This window comes from Herpailurus yagouaroundi, unplaced genomic scaffold (assembly GCF_014898765.1).
Source record: "Herpailurus yagouaroundi ecotype Mexico unplaced genomic scaffold, PumYag 205, whole genome shotgun sequence".
NCBI lineage: Eukaryota > Metazoa > Chordata > Mammalia > Carnivora > Felidae > Herpailurus > Herpailurus yagouaroundi.
In genome coordinates, this window is record NW_024412436.1 from 52,127 (window position 1) to 78,361 (window position 26,235).

A 26,235-nucleotide genomic window follows, 5' to 3' on the forward strand; every position below is an offset into this window, starting at 1 on the left:
CAAAGAACCACACTGGAACTAAAAGGTGTCACCTAACCAATCACTGGGTTTCTTTCTTTCTTTTCTTTTCTTTTCTTTTTTTTAAGACTCTATTTTTAAGTAATCTCTACACCCAGTGTGGGACTCAAACTCACAGCCCTGAGATCAAGAATTGCGTGCTCTGCTGACTGAGCCAGCCAGGTGCCCCTACTGGGTTTCTTAGGGATATTTTTTCTTGTTTTTGCCAGAATGTGTTGAACCTCTTCACTTTTCTGAAAAATGAAGACTTTACTAATATTTTACTTGCTAATAAATTCTGTAATTGTATTAATAGATTTTCTTGGAAATAATTTACCTGTATCTCCTCCAAGGCTTCTTTTAGTATGCCAGTTTTATATCTACTTAAAAAATTGCTATAGCCATACCATTTCACACAATTTAGCATCTGCTTCTATTTTTTCACTCTGGAATGCCCTTCCCTTCAAATAGCTGAGCAAATATTGAGTCCCTCCCCCTTTTATTTATTTTTTTTTAATTTTTTTTAACGTTTATTTATTTTTGAGACAGAGAGAGTCAGAGCATGAATGGGGGAGGGTCAGAGAGAGAGGGAGACACAGAATCTGAAACAAGCTCCAGGCTCTGAGCTGTCAGCATGGAGCCCAATGCGGGGCTCGAACTCATGGACCACGAGATCATGACCTGAGCCGAAGTCGGACGCTTAACCGACCAAGCCACCCAGGCGCCCCAAGTCCCTCCCCCTTTTAAACCATGTTCCTTTGGTGGGAATGTGGTACTGTCAGATAGTGGGTGGGGGGGTGGGGAATTTGGCATGGTATATGATAAAAAGAGGAGGCACAAACCCTGCCTTCAAGGAGCTTACAATCTAGAGGTAGAAGCCAAAAACAAGATAGGAAAAATTACAAGACAGACTGAAATAAGAGCTAGATCAAGTTTTAATCATGTAATGGTTGAGAGAGCAATGAGTTCTACCTGGAGGAATCAGAAGTTTCACAGAAGGGTATTTGAGTAAGCTTTGAAGGAGTAGAATTTTTGTAGATGGCAACAGAGAGGGCGTCTTAGGTTGAGGAAACATAACAAGGAAATTCTATGTCAACATTCCTATAACCAATATTTGTTGAGTACCTCTATGTGCTAAATGCTGTTTTAGGACCTGAGAATATATACACAGCTTGGCACAAAACAGCATTTGTGTCCATGAAGTTTACCTTCTAATATGGAGATCCATAAAATCTATCTGTCTAAATCTATGTATCTGTGGAGTGCTACTGAGAAAAGTAGACTGGTAAGGGGGTTATGAAGTTGCCAGCAAGTGAATGAATGAGTGTGTTCCTTTATAGAGGGCCATCAGGAAGTGCCTCTTGATAAGCTAATGTCTGAGCAGAGACCAGAACCATGTTGACATTTGGGGATGTCACGCTGTAAACAATGGATAGATTCTCTGGATGAATGTTAGAGGGGATAAAGCCGGAAAGGTGGTTTGTGGCTAGATCGATGTTGGAGGGCCCTGTATTTTATTCAGCAGTCAGTAGGGAGTCATTTATAGAGTTTTGAGGAGAGGAGTGACCTAATCATAAGCTTACCGTGTTCCAGGCACTGTGCCAAGATACTTCCACGTGCTCTGCTAGATTTTGTTTAGTTACGACAATCTTCCGAGGACTGTACCCTAATACTTCCTTTTGTAGATAAAGCTGAGAGGGGTTAAGGTATTACTGTGGTCCTATGGTCTATGTCCCCCTCTACCTCCAGTTCATATGTTGAATACTAATGCCCAGTGTGGTAGTATTAGGAGGTAGGGCCTTTGGGAGGTGCTTAGGACATGAGGGTGGAACCTTCATGAGTAAGATTAGTGTCTTTATCAGAGTTCCCACAGAGCTCCCTAGCCCCTTCCACCATGTGAAGACATAGTGAGAAGGTTCCAGCTATGAAGGAAGAGGGCTCTCATCAGACTGCAAACCATGTTGGTTCCTTGATCTTGGATTTCTTGGTTTCCAGAACTATGAGAAATGAATTTCTGTTGTTTATAATCTACCTAGTCTGTGATATTTTTCTATAGCAAGCTGAATGCACTACACAGGTATGGTGGCATTAAGAGGATGCTTGCAATAAATCCCTTTCTCTAGCAAGCCACCAAAATAAACATGTGCTTTCAGTAAAATCAGCATGCTTATTATAGAAATGCAGTTTCAAAACACGCCTTTTAATCCCGCCTTCCAACTAATGCCTCTCCTAAGTTCCATCCTGTATTGGAGTTCTGGGACCACCACTGACTCCAGGTTACCAAATAGCAGAGCCAAAATCTGAACTTAGATTCCAGTTTAGGGAATTAATTTTGCTTGCAATGCGAATGATGAGTTTGAAGTTCTGAGGTGCTGGAAGCAAGGAATACCAAGAATACCAATTAACTGGTCCCTATGCATGAATACTGTTCCAGATGTAGATCTCAATGTAACCTCTTTTGTTATGTTCACTTTATAGATAGATGAATGAGGCTCAGAAGATTGTTAGGTACTACAGATGGCACAGTTGAGCATTACAGTGAGTTTTTTTTTTAAGTTTTTTATTTCCATTCCAGTAAGTTAACATACGGTGCAATACAGTTTTAGGTGTATAATTTAGTGATTCAGCACTTCCCTACATGACCTTATTCATCACAAGTGCGCTCCTTAATCCCCATCATCTATTTCACCCGTCCCCAACCCACCACACCTCTGGTAACCATCAGTTGCTCTCTATAGTTAAGAGTCTGTTTCTTTTTTTTAATTATTATTATTTTTTTTATTTTTTGAAGGGGGGGGTTGGACAAAGGGCAGAGAGAGAGAAGGAGACACAGAATCTGAAGCAGGCTCCAGGCTCCAAGTTGTCAGCACAGAGCCTGACGCTGGACAAAAACTCATGAACCGTGAGATCATGACCTGAGCCGAAGTTGGCTGCTTAACAGACTGAGCCACCCAGGCATCCCAAGATTCTGTTTCTTGGTGTGTTTCTTTCTTTTTTTCCCCTTTTATCCTTTGTTTTGTTTCTTAAATTCCACATATGAATGAAATCATATGGTATTTGTCTTTCTCTGACTGACTTATTTCACTTAGCATAATACTTTCTAGCTCCATCCATGTCCTTGCAAATGGCAAGATTTCATTCTTTTTTATGGCTGAGTAATATTCCATTATGTATATATATGTGTATGTATATATATATACCACACCATCTTTACCCATTTGTCAGTGGATGGACACTTGGCCTGTTTCCACATTGTACATAATGCTGCTATAAACCTTGGGATGCATGTATACCTTTGAATTGGTACTATTGTATTCTTTGGGTAAATACCTAATAGTGCAATTGCTAGATCCTAGGGTAGTTCTATTTTTAACTTTTTGATGAACCTGCATACTATTTTCCATAGTGGCTGCACAAGTTTGCAGTCCCACCAACGATGCAAGAGAGTTCCCTTTCTCCACATCCTCACCAACACCTGTTGTTTCTTGTGTTGTTGATTTTAGCCATTCTGATGGGCTTATCTCATTGAGGTGATATCTCATTGTAGTTTTGATTTATGTTTCCCTGATGATGAATTATATGGAGCATCTTTTCAAGTATCTGGATGTCTTCTTTTGAAAAATGTCTATTCATGTATTCTGCCCATTTTTTAATTGGATTATTTGTTTTTTGAGTGTTAAGTTCTTTGTATTTTAGATACTAACACTTCATCAGATATTTGCAAATATTGCCCCCATTCCTTAGGTTGCCGTTTAGTTTTGTTGATTGTTTCCTTCCCTGTGCAGAAGCCTTTTGTTTTGATGAAGTCCCAATAGTTTGTTTGTTTATTTATTTATTTAGTCCAATGGTATTTATTTATTTATTTATTTAGTCCAATGGTTTATTTTTGCTTTTTTTCCCCTTGCCCCCAGAGACATATCTAGAGAGAAGTTACTGTGGCTGGTGTCAAAGATGTTATGGCTTGTGTGCTCTAGGATTTTAATGGTTTTAAGTTTCTCATTTAGGTCTTTCATCCATTTTGAATTTATTTTTGTGTACAGTATAACAAAGTGGTCCAGTTTCATTCTTTCACATGTTGCTGTCCCGCTTTCCCAACACTATTTGTTGAAGAGACTGTCTTTTTCCCACTGGATATTCTTTACTGCTTTGTCAAAGATTAATTGACCATATAGCTGTAGGTTCATTTCTGGGTTTTCCGTTCTGTTTGATTGATCAATGTGTCTATTTTTGTGCCAGTACCATGCTGTTTTGAATCACTACAGTTTTATAATATAACTTGAAGTCCAGAATTGTGATGCTCCAGCTTTGCTTTTCTTTTTCAAGGTTGCTTTGGGTATTTGGAGTATTTTGTGGTTCATACAAAATTTTAGGATTGTTTGTTCTAGCTCTGTGAAAATGCTGGTGGTATTTTGATAGGGACTGAATTAAATGTGTAGATGGATTCGGGTTATAGAGACATTTTGACAATATTTATTCTTCCAGTCCACGAGCATGGAATGTCTTTTCATTTCTTTGAGTCCTCCTTAATTTCTTATATCAGTGATTTGTAGTTTTCAGAGTATAGGTCTTTCACCTCTTTGATTAGGTTTTTTGATAGGTATATTATGGGTTTTGGTGTAGTTGTAAATGGGATTGATTCCTTAATTTGTCTTACTGCTGCTTCATTATTGGTGTATAGAAATGCAACAGATTTCTGTATGTTGATTTTGTGTCCTGCAACTTTACTAAATTTGTGTATCAGTTCTAGCAATTTTTTCAGTTTTCTTTATACAGTATCAAGTCATCTGCAAATAGTGAAATTTTGACTTCTTCCCTGCCAATTTGGATGCCTTTTATTTGTATTTGACTGTTTGGATAAGACTTCCAGTACTATGTTAAATAATGGTGGTGAGAGTGGACATCCCTGTCTTCTTCCTGACTGTAGAGGAAAAGCTCTCAGTTTTCCCCCACTGAGGATATTAGCTGTGTTTTTCATTTATGGCCTTTATTATGTTGAGGTATGTTCCCTCTAACTCTTATTTTGTTGAGGGTTTTTATCATGAATGGATGTTGTACTTTCTCAAATGCTTTTCTGCATCTATTGTAACAGTCATATGGTTCTTTTTTTTTTTATTAATGTGGTGTATCACCATGATTGATTTACAAATATTGAACCACTCTTGCAGCCCAGAAATAAATCCCACTTGATCGTCATAAATGATTCTTTTAATGTACTGTTGGATTCCATTTGCTAGTTCTATTGAGGGTAATGCTGCCCTCATAGAATGAATCTGGAAGTTTTCCTTCCATCTCAATTTTTTGTAACAGTTTGAGAAGAATAGGTATTAACTCTTCTTGAGATGTTTGGTATAATTCTCCTGTGAAGCCATCTGGCCTTGGACTTTCGTTTGTTGGGAGACTTTTTATTATGGGTTCAGTTTCTTTGCTGGTTATCATTCTGTTAAACGTTTTTTATTTTTTGTTGCAGTTTTAGAGTCTGTATGTTTCTAGGAATTTACCAATTCCTTTCAGGTTGTCCAGTTTGTTGGCATATAGATTTTCATAATATTCTCCTATAATTGTTTGTGTTTTTGTGGTGTTGGTTGTTATTTTTCCTCTCTTGTTTGTGATTTTATTTATTTGGGTCCTTTCTCTTTTCTGTTTGATAGGTCTGGCTAGAGCTTTATCAATTGTATTAAGTTTGTCAAAGAATCAGCTCCTGATTTCATTGATTTGTTCCACTGGCAGGGCTTGAACTCATGAGATCATGATCTGAGCCGAAACCAAGAATCTGACGCTTAACTGACTGAGCCATCCAGGTGCCCCTCTGACTGATTCTTTTTTAACTCTTATCTCTGTGGTAATTGTCTCCCTGAAGTCTTCCATTCTTTTCTCAACCCCTATGAATATCCTTATAACTGTTGCTTTAAATTCCTGATCAGGCATGTTACTTATATCTGTTTTGATTAGATCTCTGACCATAATCTTATCTTGTTCTTTCATTTGGGATGAATTCCTTTGTCTTGGCATTCCTTTGACTTGTCTAAGTCTCTGCCGCTGCCTTCGGTCGTCATCGCTGCCTTCGTCGTCATCGTCATCATCGTCTTCTTCTTCAATATGGCCTCCTCTCACCCTTTAGTTGTGGAATTGTTCTGTTAGTCTTCAGGTTCATTTCTGGGGTATTTAGGATGATTTGACAGTTGTCTATTTGGGTTTGTGGGATGAGGCAAGTGTAGGGTCCTCCTACTGTGTTGCCATTTTCTTCTGTATAGTGATTTTTTTAAAGTCTCTCAAAAACTCCTATGTGGAGTTTCATGAAATTGTACGCTGATCATGGTAGACTGGATAATGGCCCCTGAAGATCTGGTCCTAATCACTGCAAGCTGTGAATGTTATAGGGCAAAATGGACTTTGCAGATATGATTAAGGATTTTGAGAGTGAGACATTAGCCTGGATTCTCCTGATGGACCCTAAATATAATCACAAGTGTCCTTGTAAGAGGAAAGTAGATGTTTGACATGAAGAGGAAGAGGTGAAGTGATGCTAGAAGCAGAGATTGGTGTGATGCACTTTGAAGGTATTGGGAGAAGCCACAATCTGAGGAAACAAAATTGCTAGAAGGTGAAAAAGGCAAGGAATAGGTTTTCTCCTCAGGCCTCCAGAAGGAATCAGCCCTACCCATGCCTGACTTTAGTCCAGTGAAACCAATCTCAGACTTCTGGCATCTAGAATTATAATAGAATAAATTAATGTTTTAAGCCATCAAGTCTGTGATAATTTGTTAGAGCAGCCATAGGGAACCAATGCAGATTTCCGTGTCTGGAAGTGAGGTGCAGCTGTAACAAATACCTAAAAATGTAGAAGTGGCTTTGGAATTGGGTAATGAGTAGATGGAAGATTTTTGAGGTGCAGAATAGGAAAAGCCTAGGTTGCTTTGAGCAGATTATTGGTAGAAACATGTTAGAGATGCTGCTGGAGAGGGCTCAGAAGGAAATGAGCATGTTATTGGAAACTGGAGGAAGGGCGGTTATGGCAGAAAGCTTGGCTGAATTGTGTCCTGTCCATATATGGAAAGCAAAACTTGTAAGTGGGGAACTTGGACATGTAGCTGAAGAGATTTCCAAGCAAAGTGTTGAAGGCATGGCCTGGTTTCTTCTTGTTGTTTATAATAAAATGTGAGAGGAGAATGATAAATTGAGGAAAAAACTGTTATGTTAAAAGGGAAACAGGACTTGATGATTTGGGAAATTCTCAGCCTATCTAGGTAGCAACAGTGCTAAAATTAGAAGATTCACTGTTAGGAAAGTGTGCTTTGTAGAAAAGGCATGGGTGTGGTTGGACAGTGTTTTGTGGGTGCTGAGAAGATTGGGTGTGTGACTCATGGCTCCCCTCAGCCATCTTAGCAGAAGTCAGAAATAGAAATGAAATTATCCAAGAAAGACCTGTGGAAGAGCCTCTTGTTTAATGAAACGAGTCTCTGTGACCTGCAAGGAGACTCACAGCATTTTTGAGAATGTTGTACTGGTAGGAAACGTTGTCAGTTTGAACAAAGGGAAGTAGAGAAAACAAAACAGAAAAAGGCTGCTGGACTCCCCAAACCCTACAGACAGTAAATGGGCTGATGAGACTATTCACCTGTAAACGCATGCTACCATTCCTCAAAAAGGATGACTCAGGCTGGAGCCACAGTCCAAAAGGATGGAGCCTTGTGCCACAGAGGATTCTTGCTAGGTTTTGACACCTAACAGGATTTGCATTGTGGGATTCTAAAGTTGCTTGGGACTGGTGGCTCCTGTTTTCCTTTCACTCTCTCCCTTTATGAATGCCAGTGTCTACAATTGTTACCATTATATTTTGGAAGTAGAGAACTTGTTTTCTAGTTTCACAAGTCTATACAGATGGAAAGGAATCTTACCCCAGGATTATGGATCACACCAAAGTTTCACCCATAGCTTGTTTAGATGATTTAGATGATGAGATATGAGACTTTTGAGCTGATGATATTTTAGATGAGCATTGGACATGGGTTAATTTTGTAATGGGTTGAGACTTTTGAATGTTGGGATGGAGTAAATGTGTTTTGCTTGTGGGATAGATGTGAACTTTAGGGCAGGCTGTGATGAGCTAAAAAATGGCTACCAAAGATATATATATGTCATTATCCCTGGATCCTGTGAATGTTTCTTCATATGGCAAAAGGGATTTTGTAGATCCTTCAGTTAAGGATCTTGAGATGGAGAGATTATTCTAGATTATCCAGGTGAGACCTATGGTCCTTTGAAGATGGAGGAAGGAACCCCCCCACCAGTCAAGGACACAGGCCACCACTAGCAGTTGAAAAGGGCAAGAAAATTGGTTTTCCCCTTAAGGCCCTCTGAAGTATTCAGCCTTGCCAACAGCTTGACTTTAGTCCACTGATACCAATTTCAGTCTTCTGGCCTCTAGAACTGTGGGAGAATAAATTTGTATTGTTGTAAGCCACCAAAAATTTGTGGCAATTTGGTATAGCAGCCACAGGGAGCACATACATCAACCTCCAAATTAATTTGGAGTTTACCTACAATTTGAAATATTCAGTTGTTCCATCTAGGAATATGGTAAGCCTTTTCATTTATTTGAATCTTTTATTTCTCTCAAAGTGTAATTGTATTTGAACAAGTCTTGCAGATTTTGTGATGACATTACTATGGGTGCTATAGTGAATGGAATTATTTTAAACACTTTTTTTATTTTAAAGAGAAAAGCTATTTTGGAATTTATTTTGAAGGATCATGAAGGGTAAAGCAAGTGACAGTTTGTCTATTGGAAATGAGTTTTTGTTCCTTTCTCCAGAGTAGATTATTTTTATGTTTATTTTTATTTATTTTTATTTTTTAGAGTGAGAGAGTGAGTGTGAGCAAGGGAAAGGGGGAAAGAGGGAAAGAAAGAGAATCTTAAGCAGGCTCCACATTTAGTGTGGAGCATGACAGGGGGCTTGATCCCATGACCCTGGGATCGTGATCTGAGCCAAAATCAAGAGTTGGGCACTCAACCAACTGAGCCACCCAGGTGCCCTTCCAGAGTAGATATTTTAATGGAATATGATCTCGTTGGGATTAAGTATCACATGTTTATTTGTCTTCAAAATTTTAGGAATTATTGTAGGAACACAGTTAGTGTCCCAAAGCACTGTGCTAGTTGAGTATTATCTATCTTGAAATTCAGTGAAAGCAACCTCAACAAATCTCCTACATACAGTCTTTATAAACTCTGGATATATAATAGTACAGTGGAAATAGTTGAGCATAATTTTTAGTCTTTGTCTTATTGTGCTATTTATTGTCCTGTTCCTTCAGATGCAAGGCTGACTCTGAAAAAATATATTGCAAAGGTCTCTGCAGCTGTTACAGACACAGAAAAGGGACCAGGGAAGCTCTTTAAGGAAGACAAGGTACTGCATTCAGAAGTCTTTTGAGAATTTTGCCTTTTACCTTTAATTTCTTATACTAATGTTCTAGAGGTAGGTCATGGTCCTTGCTGGTGTCTTCTCCCTCCCTTGCTTCCTCCTTCCCTCTTATCTACCCTTACTCCTTCCTTCCTTCCCTCCTTCCTTAGTAAACTAGTGAAAAGAGAATGATAAAAATTAAATGAAATGATATTAAAGAGTGACATAGAGATACATGTACTAAGTATTACATCCAACAACATAAATACATTTTGAAATGTATTGTTGAAGTGAAGAAAAAATCACCAAAGACTGTAGAGATTTTCTTATGAAATTTGAGCTTTATAGCTCAAAACCAAGCAAAATGAAACTATATTGTTTAGGGATATCTACATATGGGGTAAAACTATTAAAAAAGAAAAGCAAAGTTATAAACACAGATTGTGGTGATCTGTTGGAGGAGGGCAGGGGGATAAATTAGGGGAGAAGCACAGAAATAGTGTTAATAGTACTGGCCATGTTCTGGTTATTCTGTTGATTAGTGAGTTCTACTGATACTCATGTCATTAAGTTTTGCTTTAAAACTTACATATACATCATATTTTAGTATCTATGTATATATACATTACATATTTCTTAATGTTTCATATTATACATGATGGTAAACAAAGGCACAAATATAAAGACAGCTAATTCTAAAGCCAGCTTGCCACATTTACCATATACTAAGCATTACATGTGGACTAATTTATTGCTTTGGATGTACACTAAAATAAAAAGATATGCTCCAGGTACTAGAAATGTGGTTTGGTTTTAAATGATCTCTTGCATTTCTGTGCAAGATGTTCTGTGAATTCCCTGTGACTTCTAATTCTGATGAAAAAGAATTAGCTATTGCTAAAAGTGTAAGACAGCTCCAAGTCTGAGAATATAAGTGACACATTTCACTTGTGGTTTGTAAAACAGTTTACAAAATCTCTTATGAAACCAACAAAATATAGGCCAAGTTCTATTAGAGTAGCTATTGCAGCTATTAAATCTGAGAAAGAAAAATTTCCTGGCACAGACAGTACTCTGTTCAACTAGGTACTATAAAAGTTCTTTTAATTTCAATTTTTAAATATTTGGTTATTTGAGCTAGAAAATATTATGTACAAATAGTAATAATTAGAATAAAATTGAAATGCCTAAAGCAAACTTACTAGCTTTCTTTCTTCCATTTCCAGTCTTACTGTCCTGGGGTTCTAATAACAATCTTGTGTTAGTTTCACCATACAAATTTCACCATTTCAGTTATATAAACACATGTATTCACACATACAGTTTTATAAGATTTTGTTTTTTTATAAAACTATATACTTATAAAATATATAAATATAAATACAAATTTATATTTATATTTTTATAAAACTATATATTTATCCTTAATTTGCTTTTTTTTTCTTTCAATAATATATTAATGGCCATCCTTCCAAATCCACTTGATTTCTGCATACACTACTGCCTATTTAATAATAGGGACAGGACATGCAAAAAATTCATTATTTTCTTTCTTATTATGAACCACAGAACAATAAACATCTTAAATCAGACACCCTCAGTTTGCTGCGTGTGTGCCGAGATAGCTTTGATGCAAATTGAGAAGTTTTCAGTGAGGTGGAGCTATTCTTGCGTTTCTGGCACTTCCTCTCTTCTGAACCCTCTGAGAGGGAATAAACTTCCTGTTGAGTTGCATCCAGTTCATACCATCCACCTATTCTTCAACCTTTGCAAACACTTCCCTTTGTCACAGGGCTCATTGAAAATAAAGAATTAGGGAGAGGATGTACACTGGCCCAGGGCTTCAGGACTGTAAATTATGAGTTTTATTTTACACAACATTCCACTAATGTTAGACCTGCACTGTCCAATATAGCAGCCACTAGCCACATGTAGTTATTTTAAGTTAGAATTGATTAAAAATTAAATAAATTGAGTTCCTCAGTCACACTTGTCCCTTTTCTAGCACTCAGTGGATAAATGTCAAATGGTGACTACATTGGACGATGCAGATAGAGCATTTCCACCATCACAGAAAGTTCTCTTGCACAGTGCTAGTTCAGAGATACTATAGAGTTTTATTTTTTAATAAACAAGTAGAAAGTAAATTCTGTTTCTATCTCTAGAATACCATCCTCAGTGCATGCCGTATAAAAAATGAATGGTTGGAAACCCATTTGAAAGCTTCTGTCAGCGAGCTTTTGGAGCAGAAACAACAATTGGAAGATATTGTGACTCCTATCTTCACAAAAATGGCAACACCGCGTAAGTTTTGGATAAAAATGGTTTGAATGTCAGAAAAGATGAATATTCAATGTTCAGTGTTATTTCTGAGGTTAACAACTTCTGATTTTGACAATCTTCATTAACCTTTTACAAGCTCATGATACAAGTATAACTCCCTAGATTTATTATTAGCTTCAATATTAGTAACAATTATTATTTCTGTAGAGAATGTCTCATATTGATATTGTTGCCATTATTTATTAATTTTATATAATTTACTATGCCTTTGATTTTCAACTAGGAAAGCCAGTCCTCCTAGGAGATAGAATGGCAGAATTTGAAAAAGCACTTTCAGTATTATAACTGTGCTTTGAAAATCCTGTTGGGGGAACAGTCTCCTGTCAATGGGGAAGCTGCACTTGGTGACAGGCATCCCTAAGAATTTTTAAAATATCAGTTTTATTGAGATTTAATTCTTTTTTTTTTTAATTTTTTTTTTAACGTTTATTTATTTTTGAGACAGAGAGAGACAGAGCATGAACGGGGGAGGGTCAGAGAGAGAGGGAGACACAGAATCTGAAACAGGCTCCAGGCTCCAAGCAGTCAGCACAGAGCCTGAGGCGGGGCTCGAACTCACATACCCCGAGATTGTGACCTGAGCCGAAGTCGGACGCTTAACCGACTGAGCCACCCAGGCGCCCCGAGATTTAATTCTTATACTATAAAATTCACCAACTAAAAATGCACAATCCACTGGTTTTCAGTATATTCACAGAGTTATATAATCATCACCACCATCTAATTTTAGAACATAAACACCCCAAAAGGAAACACCATACCCATTCGCAGTAACCCCTCCCCCCGCCCTCCTTCCCATAAGGCTCCTACAACCATTTATCTTTTGTATTTCTATAGAATTGCCCATTCTGGACAAGATTTGCCCATTGTGGACATTTCATGAATAGAATCATACAATTTGTGCCATTTTGTGTCTGGCTTCTTTCATTTAGCATGCTGTTTTCAAGGTCCATACATGTTGTAACATCCGTATTCCTTTTTGTTCTGAATAATATTCTTATATGGATTCAAACTTACCCAAACTTACCTATATATTCATTATTTGATGCATATTTAACTTTCCATGCTTTTGAGTATTGTAAATAATGCTGCTGTGAACTTTTGTGTACAAATTTGTATGACTGCATGTTTTCATTTCTCTTGGGAGAATTGCTGGGCCATATGGTAACTCTGCCTCTTCATTTGAGGAACTGCTGAATGTTTCCAATAAGCAGAGTATATGAAGATTCCAATTTATCCACGACATTATCAACATCTATCATTGTCCTTTTTAAAAAAAATTTTTTTAATCTTTATTATTTATTTTTGAGAGAGAGAGAGAGAGAGAGAGAAAGAAAGAGAGGGAATGAGCAGGGGAGGGGGCAGAGAGAGAGGGAGACATAGAATCTGAAGCAGGCTCCAGGCTCTGAGCTGGTAGCACAGAGCCCCATGCGGGGCTCGAACCTACAAACCGTGAGATCATGACCTGAGCTGAAGTCAGACACTTAACCGACTGAGCCACCCAGGCGCCCCCTATCATTGTCTTTTAAAAAACTTTTAGCCATCCTAGTGGGTGTGAAGTGATACCTTAATATAGTTCAGATTTGCATTTCCTTAATTATTAATCATGTTAAACATCTTTTCATGTGCTGACTGGCTATTTGTATATTTTCTTTGGAGACGTGTCTATTGGACTCCTTTGCCCACTTTTATTTTATTTTATTTTTTTAAATTTTTTTTTCAACGTTTATTTATTTTTGGGACAGAGAGAGACAGAGCATGAATGGGGGAGGGGCAGAGAGAGAGGGAGACACAGAATCGGAAACAGGCTTCAGGCTCTGAGCCATTAGCCCAGAGCCTGACGCGGGGCTCGAACTCACGGACCGCGAGATCGTGACCTGGCTGAAGTCGGACGCTTAACCGACTGAGCCACCCAGGCGCCCCATCCTTTGCCCACTTTTAAATTGGGTTGTCTTTTTCTTGTTGACTTGTAAGAGTTCTTTATGTATTTTGAATTCAGTTCCCTTATCTGATATGTGATTTGCAAATATTTTCTCCCATTCTGTAGATTATCTTTTCATTTTCTTGATTGTGTCCTTTGAAGCAAAAAAGCCTTTAAGTGTGAAGTCCAGTTGACCTTATTTTTCCTTTTGTTGTTTATGTGTGCAGTGTCGTATCTAGGATACATTGCCTAACCCAAGGTCACCAGCGCTTACTCTTATGGGCTTTTTGGTAAGACTTTTGTAGTTTTAGCTTTTTTCATTTAGCTCTATGGTCCAATCGAAGTTATTTTTTGTATATGATGTGAACCCATTCTTTTGAATGTTGGATTATGAGTATGCAAGATTTTTTTTTTTTTAATCAAAAGGGGCTATGGTTTTTTAAAGGTTAAGACAATCTAATCTAGGTAGTATGGCAGAGTATCCCTTGCCATCTTTACCAGATGTCTATTGAGCATATGCATAGATAGCACACTCCTAGGTCCCCTGAAGGGAGACAGATGCTTTACACCGTCCTTGTCTTTAAGCAGCCTACTACCTAGTTTGTGAAAACTACAAACTAGAAAAGATAAACTCAGTACTGTGTATGTTCAGAGAAGCCTAGCTATTAGGAGGAAGCATCATGAAGAAAGAGGAATTGTCTGAAAGGATGGGTAGCCAGGCTGGAATATGAAGGGAGTTCTGGAATGAAGGCACAATAGGATGACAAAAGGCTTGAAGGCGGGAGTGGGGAAGTGGCCAGGATCCATCTGGCTAATTATAGTGAAGTCTTTGAGGAACAGTGAAAAATAAGGTTGAAAAGTTAACTGGTGCTCATTTCATTAAAAGTACTGAATTATAAGCTTAGAAGTTTGGTCTTTATCCGGGGCAGAGGGCTGCCATTAAATGCTTTGGGGTAAGCAGAGAAGAAGGATTCAGTAGGAGAGAATAATATGGCTTTCCTTATAAAATGGATGGAGAAGAGACTAGAGGAAGTGAGACCAACATAGTCCAAAAGTGAGATGACTAAGACCTGGAACAATCTGGTTCTCACCCTCTCTCCCTGTCATTGTGGTACAATCTGGTTCTCACCCTCTCTCTCTGTTCTACCACTGCTGTTAGCCTGGTCCATCACCTCTCCCTCCTTCCCTTCTCATCGCTAAGGAAGAATCACCTCTCTGCCCCCCTCAGGTCTTCTATACCCCCTCCAAGCACCCCAGTATCTTATACCTTCACATGATGGAAGTGTTAGTCTTGATGGGACCTCTCAAATGACCCCCTTAAGTTACAAGGAGGAAAGTGAAGACTGGTGAGGTTAAGCAGTTTATTCAGTTATTCTATTCAATGGCAGAATTAGGAACAATAATACCAATTATATGGGAAATGTGACCTCATACCTTTAAATTAAAAAAAAAAAAGGTGGAGGAGAATACTAGAATTGACATACAAACCTCAAGGCTTGATTAATGACTGGTTCAGACTGGCAATAATTTTACAACTGGCTTCATTTTTGTTTTATATGACAAGCTAATTAAAATTTTTTTTTCAACGTTTATTTATTTTTGGGACAGAGACAGAGCATGAATGGGGGAGGGTCAGAGAGAGAGGGAGACACAGAATCGGAAACAGGCTCCAGGCTCTGAGCCATCAGCCCAGAGCCTGACGCGGGGCTCGAACTCCCGGACCGCGAGATCGTGACCTGGCTGAAGTCGGAGGCTTAACGGACTGCGCCACCCAGGCGCCCCATATGACAAGCTAATTAAATGTAATTTTTAAAAAAAATTTTTTTTTTCAACGTTTATTTATTTTTGGGACAGAGAGAGACAGAGCATGAATGGGGGAGGGGCAGAGAGAGAGGGAGACACAGAATTGGAAGCAGGCTCCAGGCTCTGAGCCATCAGCCCAGAGCCCGACGCGGGGCTCGAACTCACGGACCGCGAGATCGTGACCTGGCTGAAGTCGGACGCTTAACCGACTGCGCCACCCAGGCGCCCCTAAATGTAATTTTAAAATCTGCTTCCTTCCAGGTCAAGTGAAAAGTGCCAAATCTGTAGTCTAAGCCATGGTCAGAAAAGAAGTCAAGATCTTACCTTCTACTGAATATATATTTTGTAAAAGACCACACTTTCTTCTAATATTTATAAAAGCAAACTTACTCATGCCAACTGAAGTTAAGAAAATACATGTAGGGCTTTATAAGAATGTTTAGGTATGAATCACCCTTTTTTTGTTTTACCCTATTCAGCACGTGTAATTCCAGACGCTCTGTCCTTGCCTCTGCTTCAAGTGTGGCTCCATGTGAGTTCCACATGCTGCTTCCAGACAGTGTGGGTGTGAATCACTCACAAAGTCTCTCTGGAAGCTCTAAAAGCTATATAGAGAATCTAACAGTTTTCTAACAGAGGCAGGAAATTTCCATTTAACTGAAGAATTCTATTAGAAAAGACATATTAGCTATTTCCAGAGGAAAAGTTTGTTCTCCCTCTTTCAAAAGAAAAGCTATGGGAAGACATTCTGGAGCAAGGATATATTAAGAATTGTTTGGCTCGGGGTTTTCGTCTTCTTCTTCCTTCTTCCTTCTTTTTTAATTATATGGTTTATTTATTTATTTTGAGAGAGATCACTCAAGCAAGGGAGTGGAGTGACATAAACGGAGAGAGAGAGAACCCCAATCCCAAGCAGGCTCTGTGCCCACCATGAGAATCAATCCCACCAACCATGATACCATGACCTGAGCTGAAATCAAGAGTCGGACAGTTAATTGACAGAGCCACCCAGGCTCCCCTCAGGGTCCTCTTCTTAAACAACTATTACTTTTTTTGTTTTGTTTTTAATGTTTATTTTTGAGAGAGACAGAGAGATAGAGAGAGAGCAAGAGCGCCAGCGGGGAAGGGGCAAAGAGAGAGGGAGACACAGAATCTGAAGCAGGCTCCAGGCTGAGTTGTCAGCACAGAGCCTGATGCGGGGCTTGAACTCACAAACTGGGAGATTATGACCTGAGCCGAAGTCGGATGCTTAACTGACTAAGCCACCCAGGCACTCCTACAACTATTACTTTTTATATCCAAATTAAAATTTACCTGTGAGGTGGGATTTAGTCTTTTAGTAAAATCTGCTCATTTCTTTAGCTTCCTCCTCCTCCTCCTCCTCCTCCTCTCTCTCTCTCTCCACACACACATGTATATTTAGATTTCCCTTATTCTGTAGGTTTGACAATATAGATATTTTAACTGGACTCCATGCTATCTTTCTTTCTGTTCTGTTTTATATTTTTTATAATTAAAATTTTTTTTTTTACATTTATTTATTTTTGATGAAGAGAGACAGAGCACAAGTGGGGGAGGGGCAGAGAGAGAAAGAGATACAGAATTGGAAGCAGGCTCCAGGCTTCGAGCTCCAAGCTCTGAGCTGTCAGCACAGAGCCTGACGTGGGGCTCGAACTCACCAACTGTGACATCACGACCTGAGCCGAAGTTGGATGCTTAACCAACTGAGCCACCCAGGCACCCCCTATTTTTTATGTTTTAAATATCAGTGTTGGTTTGGTTTCATATTAGTGGTTTGGAATGTCTTTTTTTCCCCTAGTTTATCTAAAAGCCCCCAAACCTTCTACTACTCTGATTTTCCTGAAAATTTTTATAGAAACAACATGTTAAAAAAAAAACACACACATTTATGTGTTGTTCTTAAGACCTTTTCTTTTTTGTCCTACACTAAAAGCTAGTTTTTCATTATAGAGGGGATGGAAATGGAAAAAGCAATTCAGTAATTGCTCATCAGTTGACACTTTCTCAACTACGGTTTTGAGATAACACTTTAAATTTGTGTCACAGATTTTTAAGTTTTGAGATCTTTTTTATGCATGAGCAATTCCATTTCAGCAATTCCATTCCATTTTTGCCTTTAGCAAAAGAATAGGGCAATAACTCTCACTCCCTCTGGTAGATCCAATGGGTGTTTGTGGAGTTCTACAAGGAAGGAGGTCTATCTGTGTTGGCTCTGCTCTCTTACTATTGTACATTGTGAGAAGTCTGTTACCTTTAAGGACTGCAGTAATTTGGGACAAGGCTAGTTGCCATTTTTATTGTTTCTACCATATTTTCTGAGCCTTGATCTTGAGTATGTCGTTACCTTCCAGGCAATGTGGTCCTGATGATTAGGGGGATGATTCCTGAATCTTACTTCAAAGATTCGTAGATAAAACTGAGACAGTTCTGGAGATCCTTAATATAAAATAAACCTCTCTCTCCTTTATTCACCTTTTAGTTCTTCTCTTCCAACTTCTTGAAGCTTTTGATGTATGTAGTAACGCTGTCTTTTTAAAACTCCTTGACTGGCACCCTTATGTCATTGTGGTTCCTTTACTGCTTTTCTAACTCCTTTACCAGCTGCTGTGGTCTGAATGTGTTGTATGTCATGCCCCCACTCCTCCCCTCTGCAAATTCACATGTTAAAATCTAATGCTCAAAGTGACAGTATTAGGAGGTGGAGCCTTTCGGAAGTGATTAGGTTATGAGGGCAGAACCCTCTTGAATGGGATTAGGTTCTTATAAAAGAGACCTCCAGACAGTTCCCTTGCCCTTAGCACCCATGTGAGGTTACAGCAAAATGAGCCGTATAGGAGGTAGGCTCTCACCAGACACTGAATCTTCTGGCACCATAATCTTGGACTTCCCAGCCTCCAGAACTGTAAGAAATAAATGTTTGTTGTTTATAAAGTAGCCAGCTATGGTCTTTTGTTGTAGCAGCCTGAACTAAGATGCCAATTCCTATTCTTCATCTTGCCTCCAGCAATGGAAACTTCTCAAAAGTCAGTCTGTCTTACAAGTTTCTATGTCAGTTATGCCTCAATAAAGATGAAAAAAAAAAAAAAAGCCTATTCTGACCTTTGGCAAAGCAGTCTATAATTCTTCACCCTGTGACCTTTTTTATCCCCAGTGTTAGGAAGAACTAATCCCTCCTTCTCTGGAGTATCTGTAGTGCTAATAGCCACATATATATTCTATTTAATTGTTCACATATTTGTCTTCCCTTGCGGATTATGAGCTTTTTGAGGGAAGGGGATTTGTCATGTTTTTCTTCATACCTCAAGAGCCCATAAGGTAGTAAGTTAGTAAGTAACAGTTGAATGAATTCTCTTTTGGTGCTACCTTATTCATAGAGTTCTTTCTAAAAATGACTCCTGAACCCTTCTCTCCATTACCTTCTTTGTGCTGGTGCCCTGTTGTGACTCCCGCTTCTCCGGCCCCACACACGTACAACGTCATGACTGTGTATCTAGTTTCTCCTCTGTTTTCTGACCTTCATCTTGAATGCTGTACTAGTTTTTAGGCCTGTGAAGCTGGTGATTACCAAAGGATTCCTGGATGCCATGTCAAAGATTCTGCTGATGTGAGGATCTGAGTTTAGAGAGATATAGTACTTCTTGTGATCTGTTGTTGCATTGAATTATACATTTATTCATAGGAGAGTTCAAATGCCCATATGCTTTGAGTTCGAGCTGCTACACAGGTAGGTGCAGGACTTCTTCTGAACACCCGTAGAGTAATTACAATTTCAATGTGCAGACTAGTAAATTAAATTATTTAGAAAGGGGTCAAGTAAAGGCTAAATTCAGTGCTATGATAAACGCTAGACAGTGGTTCCTGAGACTTCTGTAGTTTAATTGGAAAAATGTGGAAAAAATGGAGGAGATTGATATGACATCATTAAGAAAACAATTACTATCTGCTATCACTGTTATTTAATAAAAGAGAAGATTTTAACATCAGAAAAGAAGGGAAGGTGTGATTTCATTGTTAGGTTCTGTCCTTTAAATTGAATAAATTAAGCTTTATTATGAACTGTTATATTTTTCTCATTATGCCACGTATGATGGAACTTTTGTCATGAATCACCACTGGTCTATGGTCCAGCCTTTGAGAACTGCTCTAGACTGAGCTGAAGCAGGCAGAATGCTATTAAGGTGAACATGATGCCCCAAATTATAAAGGGCTGACAATACACTCTGATTTTTTTTAATCTAAAATGTGATACATTGTATTTTCCAAGTTGGCCCCATCTCCTGTCCTACATGCTCTTCTTACAATGTAATTGTGACATTCTTCACACAGAGAGGTGGGTCTCTACTATCTCCTCTTGAATCTGGGCAGGCCTGTGCTTATCGTGGAAGTAATACTATGTGATTTCCATAGATCATAAAAGGTGATGCAGTTTCCAGCTAGTTCGTTTAAGATGCTCAGTCTTGGAAACCAGTCTGTGTGGAGAGACCCATATGGACAGAAACTGAGGCCCTAACCCACAGCCCTGTCTGAGCTTCAGCTAACAGTCACTGCTAGTGAGCCATCTCGGAAGCAGATCCTTCAATCAAGCCACCACAGCCAATGCAGTATGGAGCCTTCTCTGTTGAGTCCTGCTAAAATTGTAGATGTCAGCTAAATAAATGATTGTTGTTGTTTTAACCTACTAAGTTTTGTGTCTCTTTGTTATGCAGTAATGTATAACATACACATTTTAGACTGTGGAAGCGAGAAAATGACATAACAAACCCCTCTCCTGGGGGAGAGGATTAGATTGGAATGACAAAGGAATGAGAGAGTAGAATTTCATTGTCACAAGATAACTTCCTTGAAAATAAACTACAAATTGATGAATAATGTTCATTTGTTTAAATTTATACTATATTTGTTTTTAGTGATTGTATATGAGGCAAAAATCTATTAAGTTTGGCATCGCATAATTGGGATACATTTGACCTCCTATGAAGAGTAATATTGTTTCTTCAAATTAAGTACCAGAAGTACCTAAAATATGTGATATTGCCGTTTTGGAACCCCAGAGGACCTAGAGGAGAGTGTTCGTGAAAGTCTGCAGAATCTTTAAAGGTCTCTGGGAGGTTATTAGTGGGAGTTTATAGGAAGGGGAAGAAAATGTTATTAGAAACTGGAGAAGAGAGGCCCTTGTTATGTGATGGTGGTAAATTTGACCGCACTGTTGTCTAAGTAATGAACTCAATGGTCCTGCTAAGGATTTTTCTAGATAGTGTTCAAGTGCCACCTGGCTGCTTCTGCTACAACATGAGAGGAGAGAGATGAGCCAAAAAGGAACAGTTCAGTTTTCAAATGAAATTTAGAAGAAATATAATGGAGCCAGTACCCACTGAGTTTAAAAATAAAAGTGTTTCTCATTCCCAGCCTTTCTAGAAGGCAAAAGGTCTCAAAATAAGAAATGGATTCTGAGAGAAGATAAAATCTCAGGCGGGATTGTGAGGTCAGAGATATCTAAGGTGGCACCTTCTGGAACTGCTCCGACTTGAGGTGGACTTTCTCAGTGCATCTGGGAGGATGACCTCCAGCTGCTCTAGGCAATCATTGTCATAGCTAGAAACCAAATGCGAAGAGAACAGCTCTCTCTGTCTTGACAGTGATATATACCAAGCTGAGGAACCATCTAAATGGTCCTGAGTCCCATGCCCATCCCTGAACCAATCATTGTATTAGGGGGATGCATTAGGGTTATGACTAACCAACCTTGTCTCAGTCAGATACTATAATCTATTATCAGAATATGGGAAAGAGAAAGGATTCTGATAATATAATCTATGATCAGAATATGGGGTTGGGGGAGAACATCCTGGGCAGCCCCTCAGCCCTCAACTCCTAAAGCTGTCACAGTCTACTCAGCTGGCTCTGCCAAAAATGGTGACACACAGATTTATTATTGCTTTTCTTTTTTTATTCTTTTTTAAATTAAAAAAAAAATTATTTTTAGAGAGAAAGAGACCAAGCGAACGTGCATGTACACAAGCATGGGGGGGGGGGGGGGGGAAAAAAAGAGGGAGAAAGAGAATCTCAAGCAGGCTCTTTGCTGTCAGTGCAGCACCTTGTGCGGGCTCCATCTCATGGCCGTGAGATCATGACCTGAGCCGAAATCAAGAGTCAGACGCTCAACCGAGCCACCCAGGCGCCCCTATTATTGCTTTTCTTTAAAGCTCTATGGGAAAGATTGTAATGTAAAGGAATTTGATCATCTCTGTATTTTAGTTACGTGCGCTCACTAGAGGAACTATGTGTAACCTAGAGCCAACTATGAATTTTGTCCAAGTATTCTTGAGGTATGAGGATTTTTCTAAAAACCATGGAGAAACTGAATTTTGAAATGTAAAGCTTCATGAGACTTACCTGTAGGGTCTAGGTGACCCAAGTGAGCCTGAGAGGACAGCAGGATAGGAACTAGATGGAAGGTGAAAGGATGTTACTCAAAATTATATGAAGCAGTTGAGAGAATTCAAGGCAACAAGTGGTATAGATAACACAAAGATGAAAATGGGAGAAATGGTAGTAAACTTGGTAACTAGGAGACTTAAGTAAGGGCATGGGAAAGAGAAAGGAATGGGTCTCTCAGACCCTGTGATAAGACAATTTAAAAAAAAAACAAACAAAAAAACATGGTCCTTGGAATTTATGGGCTGAGTGGTTTAAAAGAACCATACCAGACAACAACAAAATGCAAATATTTTGGAGAATGGTTTATGGGCAGCAACCAATGGTGGTTGCTGCAATCAGGGCCAGACATAGAACTGTTGACTAAAACTCTTTAAAGTTTCAAGTAGAAATTGAGACTTTCATTTATCAAAGCTTCTTTGATACATAGTGATGGAGAAAATGGATGACAAATTTAGTAATCTCACTGCTGTGGCGGTATCCATGATGCCCTGGGGGAGAGGATTAGATTGGAATGACAAAGGAATGAGAGAGTAGAATTTCATTGTCACAAGTAACTTCCTTGGAAATAAACTACAAACTGATGAATAATGTTTATTTGTTTAAATTTATACTGTATTTGTTTTTAGTGATTATATTTGAGGCAAAAATCTATTAAGCTTGGCATCGCATAATTTGGGATACATTTGTCCTCCTACGAAGAGTAATATTGTTTCTTCAAATTAAGTACCAAAAGTGAGAAATTCCCATTGAAAAGGAAGGATAGGTAGAAAAAGAGAAAATGGAAAAGGATAAATGAAAAAATCAGAAGGGAGACCAGGCAGTGGTAAAGAGGATTAGGGCTGGAGAAAGAAACACAAGAATATATATTTAAAAACATGTAGGAGGAGGTTCTGTCTACATGGTGTATGACCATGGCAGGCAAAGAAAATCAGTTAAAACAGTTGTGGGTATAGACACAGCTTGAGCATTAAGAAATGCAAGCTTCTCTGGAACTGGATCACTTAGCTGCTTCTGGATTGGGAGTGGGGGATGATATATGTAGCCAATCAGAATGAAAGTAAGTTGGCAAGCAACCAATGGGAATTAGGTATGGAAATGGCTTTCAGTGTGATATCAGTTGGCAGTACTGTCCTTGGCAAACAGACGCAGAGCTGAGCGTCTTTCGTTCTTTGTGATTTTCAAGAGCCTTCATCTTGATTTCCACTCTGAACCAGCTTAGTCTTGAAAGATGGTATCTCTGGTCTTGGTAGTTTGGAGAAGAACTTGATTTGAGAGCGGTGCTGTAATGACAGGTGGGGATAGCAGGATGTGAGAATGCCAGGGATGTGGAGGGTTATTTGAGGGACATGTGAAGTGATTTGAGGTTGCAGCACTTTGAATCTCATTTCTGCTTCACATCAGAATATGGCTTATAGACAGGTGCAAAACAAAGAACCAAAGATTAACTCTAAAGATTATTGGGGATACTTCAGGAACCTCTAGGAATTTTTAGGTTAAGGTTAACTGCAAGGAAAAATAAAACAGAATGAGTCCTTCTCAGGACCACGAAATAGATTTGTGCAGGCTATGTTCAACACAAGGGCACCAGCTGAGGGTAGGTACTGGGGCTAAAATCCCTGCACAAACCATGTGCCTTGTCATCAGGAAGGGGGACTTTTTCTAATTCACTTTCTAATTCACCTCAAATTTAGTCTTTTCCTTTGTTTTTAGGTTATTTACCCTCCTCCCCTGCCCCACCTTATCGGTGTGACTCAACATTGACCTCCCAAAATGGGGAACCATTTTGGATTTGGAAGGGCCCAAGAGAGGAAAAAGGGGATGTGGGATTGAAATAGTAAAGGGGAATTCCAGAATGATTTATACCCATGGAGGAAGAGCTCCCCCTCAAAAAGTTCGGTTCATCAAATATTATAGAGAGCCTATTATGTGCCTTGTACTGTGTGTAAGAAAAATAATATTCAGCCCTGGCCCTTGAGAAACTCACTGTCCAATGTGGAAGGCAAATACATCACTAGATCATATGATGGTTAAGTGCAGAAATCAATGGAGTCACGCCTCCATGCATGTGTAGAAGTGTGAGGAAGAAACACACTGCTGTTAGTGTTCCTATAAAATGTTCTTGGATGGGGTGCCTGGGTGGCTCAGTTGGTGAAGCGTCCGACTTCAGCTCAGGTCATGATCTCGTGGTTGGTTTGGGAGTTTGAACCCCGAGTCGGGCTCTGTGCTGACAGCTCAGAGCCTGGAGCCTGCTTCAGATTCTGTGTCTCCCTTGCTCTCTGCCCCTCCCCCGCTCACACTCTGTCTCTTTCTCTCAAAAATAAATAAACATTAAAAATTTGAAACATTCTTGGAGCAAGAGGTAGAACAGACAGTATCAATGTGTGCCCTGTGGCAAGAAGAAATGTGCTGAGACCTGAGTGTGGTACAATCTTAGGTAGGAAGAATGTGGATGTGCTAGAACTTGGCAAGTCTCATTTTCTTCTTTTTGCATCTTGTAACAGGTTAGTCTGTGGTAGTGAAAGTAGTAACTCACATCTGAATTCATCAAGTTAGGACTGAAAAAGCAGTGTCAAAAATGAACTCTTTCTTCTGGGTGCAAAGAGAAGATAACAGCAGCAGGACAGAATTACTCTGCGGCAGGACAGCTGGCTACACTATTGTAAATGGGCATTTCACAATGCTTGTGTGTTTCACGATTGTCCTGGGAGGTAAGAAGTAATTTCTAAATCTCATCTTTCCTCTGCCCTCTGAACCTTTCTTAGTGTAGAAAGTGATCACAACCTCCATAAAGAAGTCCAATGAAATTGTAAGATGTGAGTGAATGCTGACAGTCTAGTTTCCGTTAATTATAAGTAGCATTTATACTGTGTCCCTTCCTTCGGTGACATTTGCTAAGCACAGCAGAATGGTAGGCAGAAGCGGAAATAGTCCCCTCATGGGGGAGACAGGCAAACAATAATTACAATACAATGTAGTTAGTTTAACTGTAAAGTTGTGGTCCAGAATCTCTGGTAACGTGGAGGAGAGCCTCATGCTGCCTGCCTGCCAGGCTTAACCTGACCAATAAATCTGGGATGAGGGGACAACGACTGGGGCAAATAAGACCCACACATACATTTCACAATTTGCATACTTGAAGCCATCACTTCTGTCCATTCTATCATGGCTTTTGAAGTGATTTTACTTCCGGGAGGATGCCATCCACCCCACACCCTAGTGGGCAATTAGGAGAGACTTCACAAGGAAAGGCCTCTTAAATGATAATTAAGAATTCAATACGTATGGGGCGCCTGGGTGGCTCAGTCCCTTAAGTGTCCACTTCTTGATTTCAGCTCAGGTCATGATCTCACTGGTCGTGATTTTGAGCCTCCACGCTGACAGTTCGGAGCCTGCTTGGGATTCTCTCCTTCTCTCTCTGCCCCTCCCCAACACATGCACATGCTCTCTCCCTCTCTAAAAATACATAAACTTAAAATAAAATTTTTAAAGAATTCGATAGGTATGGTTCATGATATTCATGCAGATAAAATACCATATTAAAAAACACAGGTACTTTATTCCACAATTCAACACTAGTGATTGGAGAAAAGCGTCTAGTCCCCTTTAACATTTTTTTCTTTGGGAAAAAAGGTCAGCTGTTTTAAAATCCTTTCTTGAATTAGGAAGAGTATAAAGAAATAATGAAGCAAACATTCATAAAAACTTCTTCAATTTTACCTATCATATCAGGGAGCAAAATTGCCTTTTCTGGGGTGAATCTTTAAAACACACACTAATGACATTGGTCTCCTGTCGTACTAAGAGGCGCTGGTGACCATGAATTTCGCCAGCTCCAGATCCTTGATGATTACATAGGGACAAGTGCTCTAGCAATAAAGGGCATTACAGAAATGGTTCAAGAAACATTTCTTTAGCCCTATGCAAAAGAAGTATTCAATTAATATCTACCAACTTGGCATGACCTGTAGCTGGAAGGCAGTGAATGGGATGCCGGAATCTTGCCCTAGGCATAAATTAATTGGATTATAATCTATATATTCCTTCTGGAGATAAGAACTGAATAATCTTGGACAGAGGAGAGAGCTTCAAGGCAAGATAATACATGTAGGCAGAGAATAACACATGTCTTCTGTTACTTGTCTGGTGAAGCCAGTTTTCTCCATAGTTAGAGCTCAGTTAAAAGTATTTCTGGCTTTTAAGAAAACTATAGAATATATATTGCTGTAGTTTAGGATGAGTACTAATAAAAGGTGTAATAGGTTGATATGAAGTTTGGCTTTTCATAATTTCTCATCATCAGACCCACAG

General features: G+C 39.1%; 2 protein-coding genes across 4 annotated transcripts in view; both read left to right on the plus strand.

Annotated features, from left to right (window-relative positions):
- Window positions 1-20,167, plus strand: part of ANKRD45 (ankyrin repeat domain 45) — a 46,771-nt gene extending 26,604 nt beyond the window's left edge. The window contains exons 4-7 of one of the 2 annotated variants that reach the window (XM_040451660.1): window positions 9,313-9,407; window positions 11,567-11,705; window positions 15,730-15,911; window positions 19,897-20,167. In XM_040451660.1, coding sequence (XP_040307594.1) covers window positions 9,313-9,407; window positions 11,567-11,705; window positions 15,730-15,761 — 266 coding nt within the window. In that variant the 3' untranslated portion in view covers window positions 15,762-15,911; window positions 19,897-20,167. The remainder of the gene's footprint in view (window positions 1-9,312; window positions 9,408-11,566; window positions 11,706-15,729; window positions 15,912-19,896) is intronic. The other variant, XM_040451661.1, reaches the window with a different exon arrangement.
- Window positions 20,168-23,030: 2,863 nt separating this feature from the next.
- SLC9C2 (solute carrier family 9 member C2 (putative)) overlaps window positions 23,031-26,235 on the plus strand; it is an 85,914-nt gene continuing 82,709 nt past the window's right edge. For both annotated transcript variants that reach the window (XM_040451664.1, XM_040451663.1), the window contains exons 1-2: window positions 23,031-23,219; window positions 24,429-24,635. In XM_040451664.1, coding sequence (XP_040307598.1) covers window positions 24,503-24,635 — 133 coding nt within the window. In that variant the 5' untranslated portion in view covers window positions 23,031-23,219; window positions 24,429-24,502. The remainder of the gene's footprint in view (window positions 23,220-24,428; window positions 24,636-26,235) is intronic.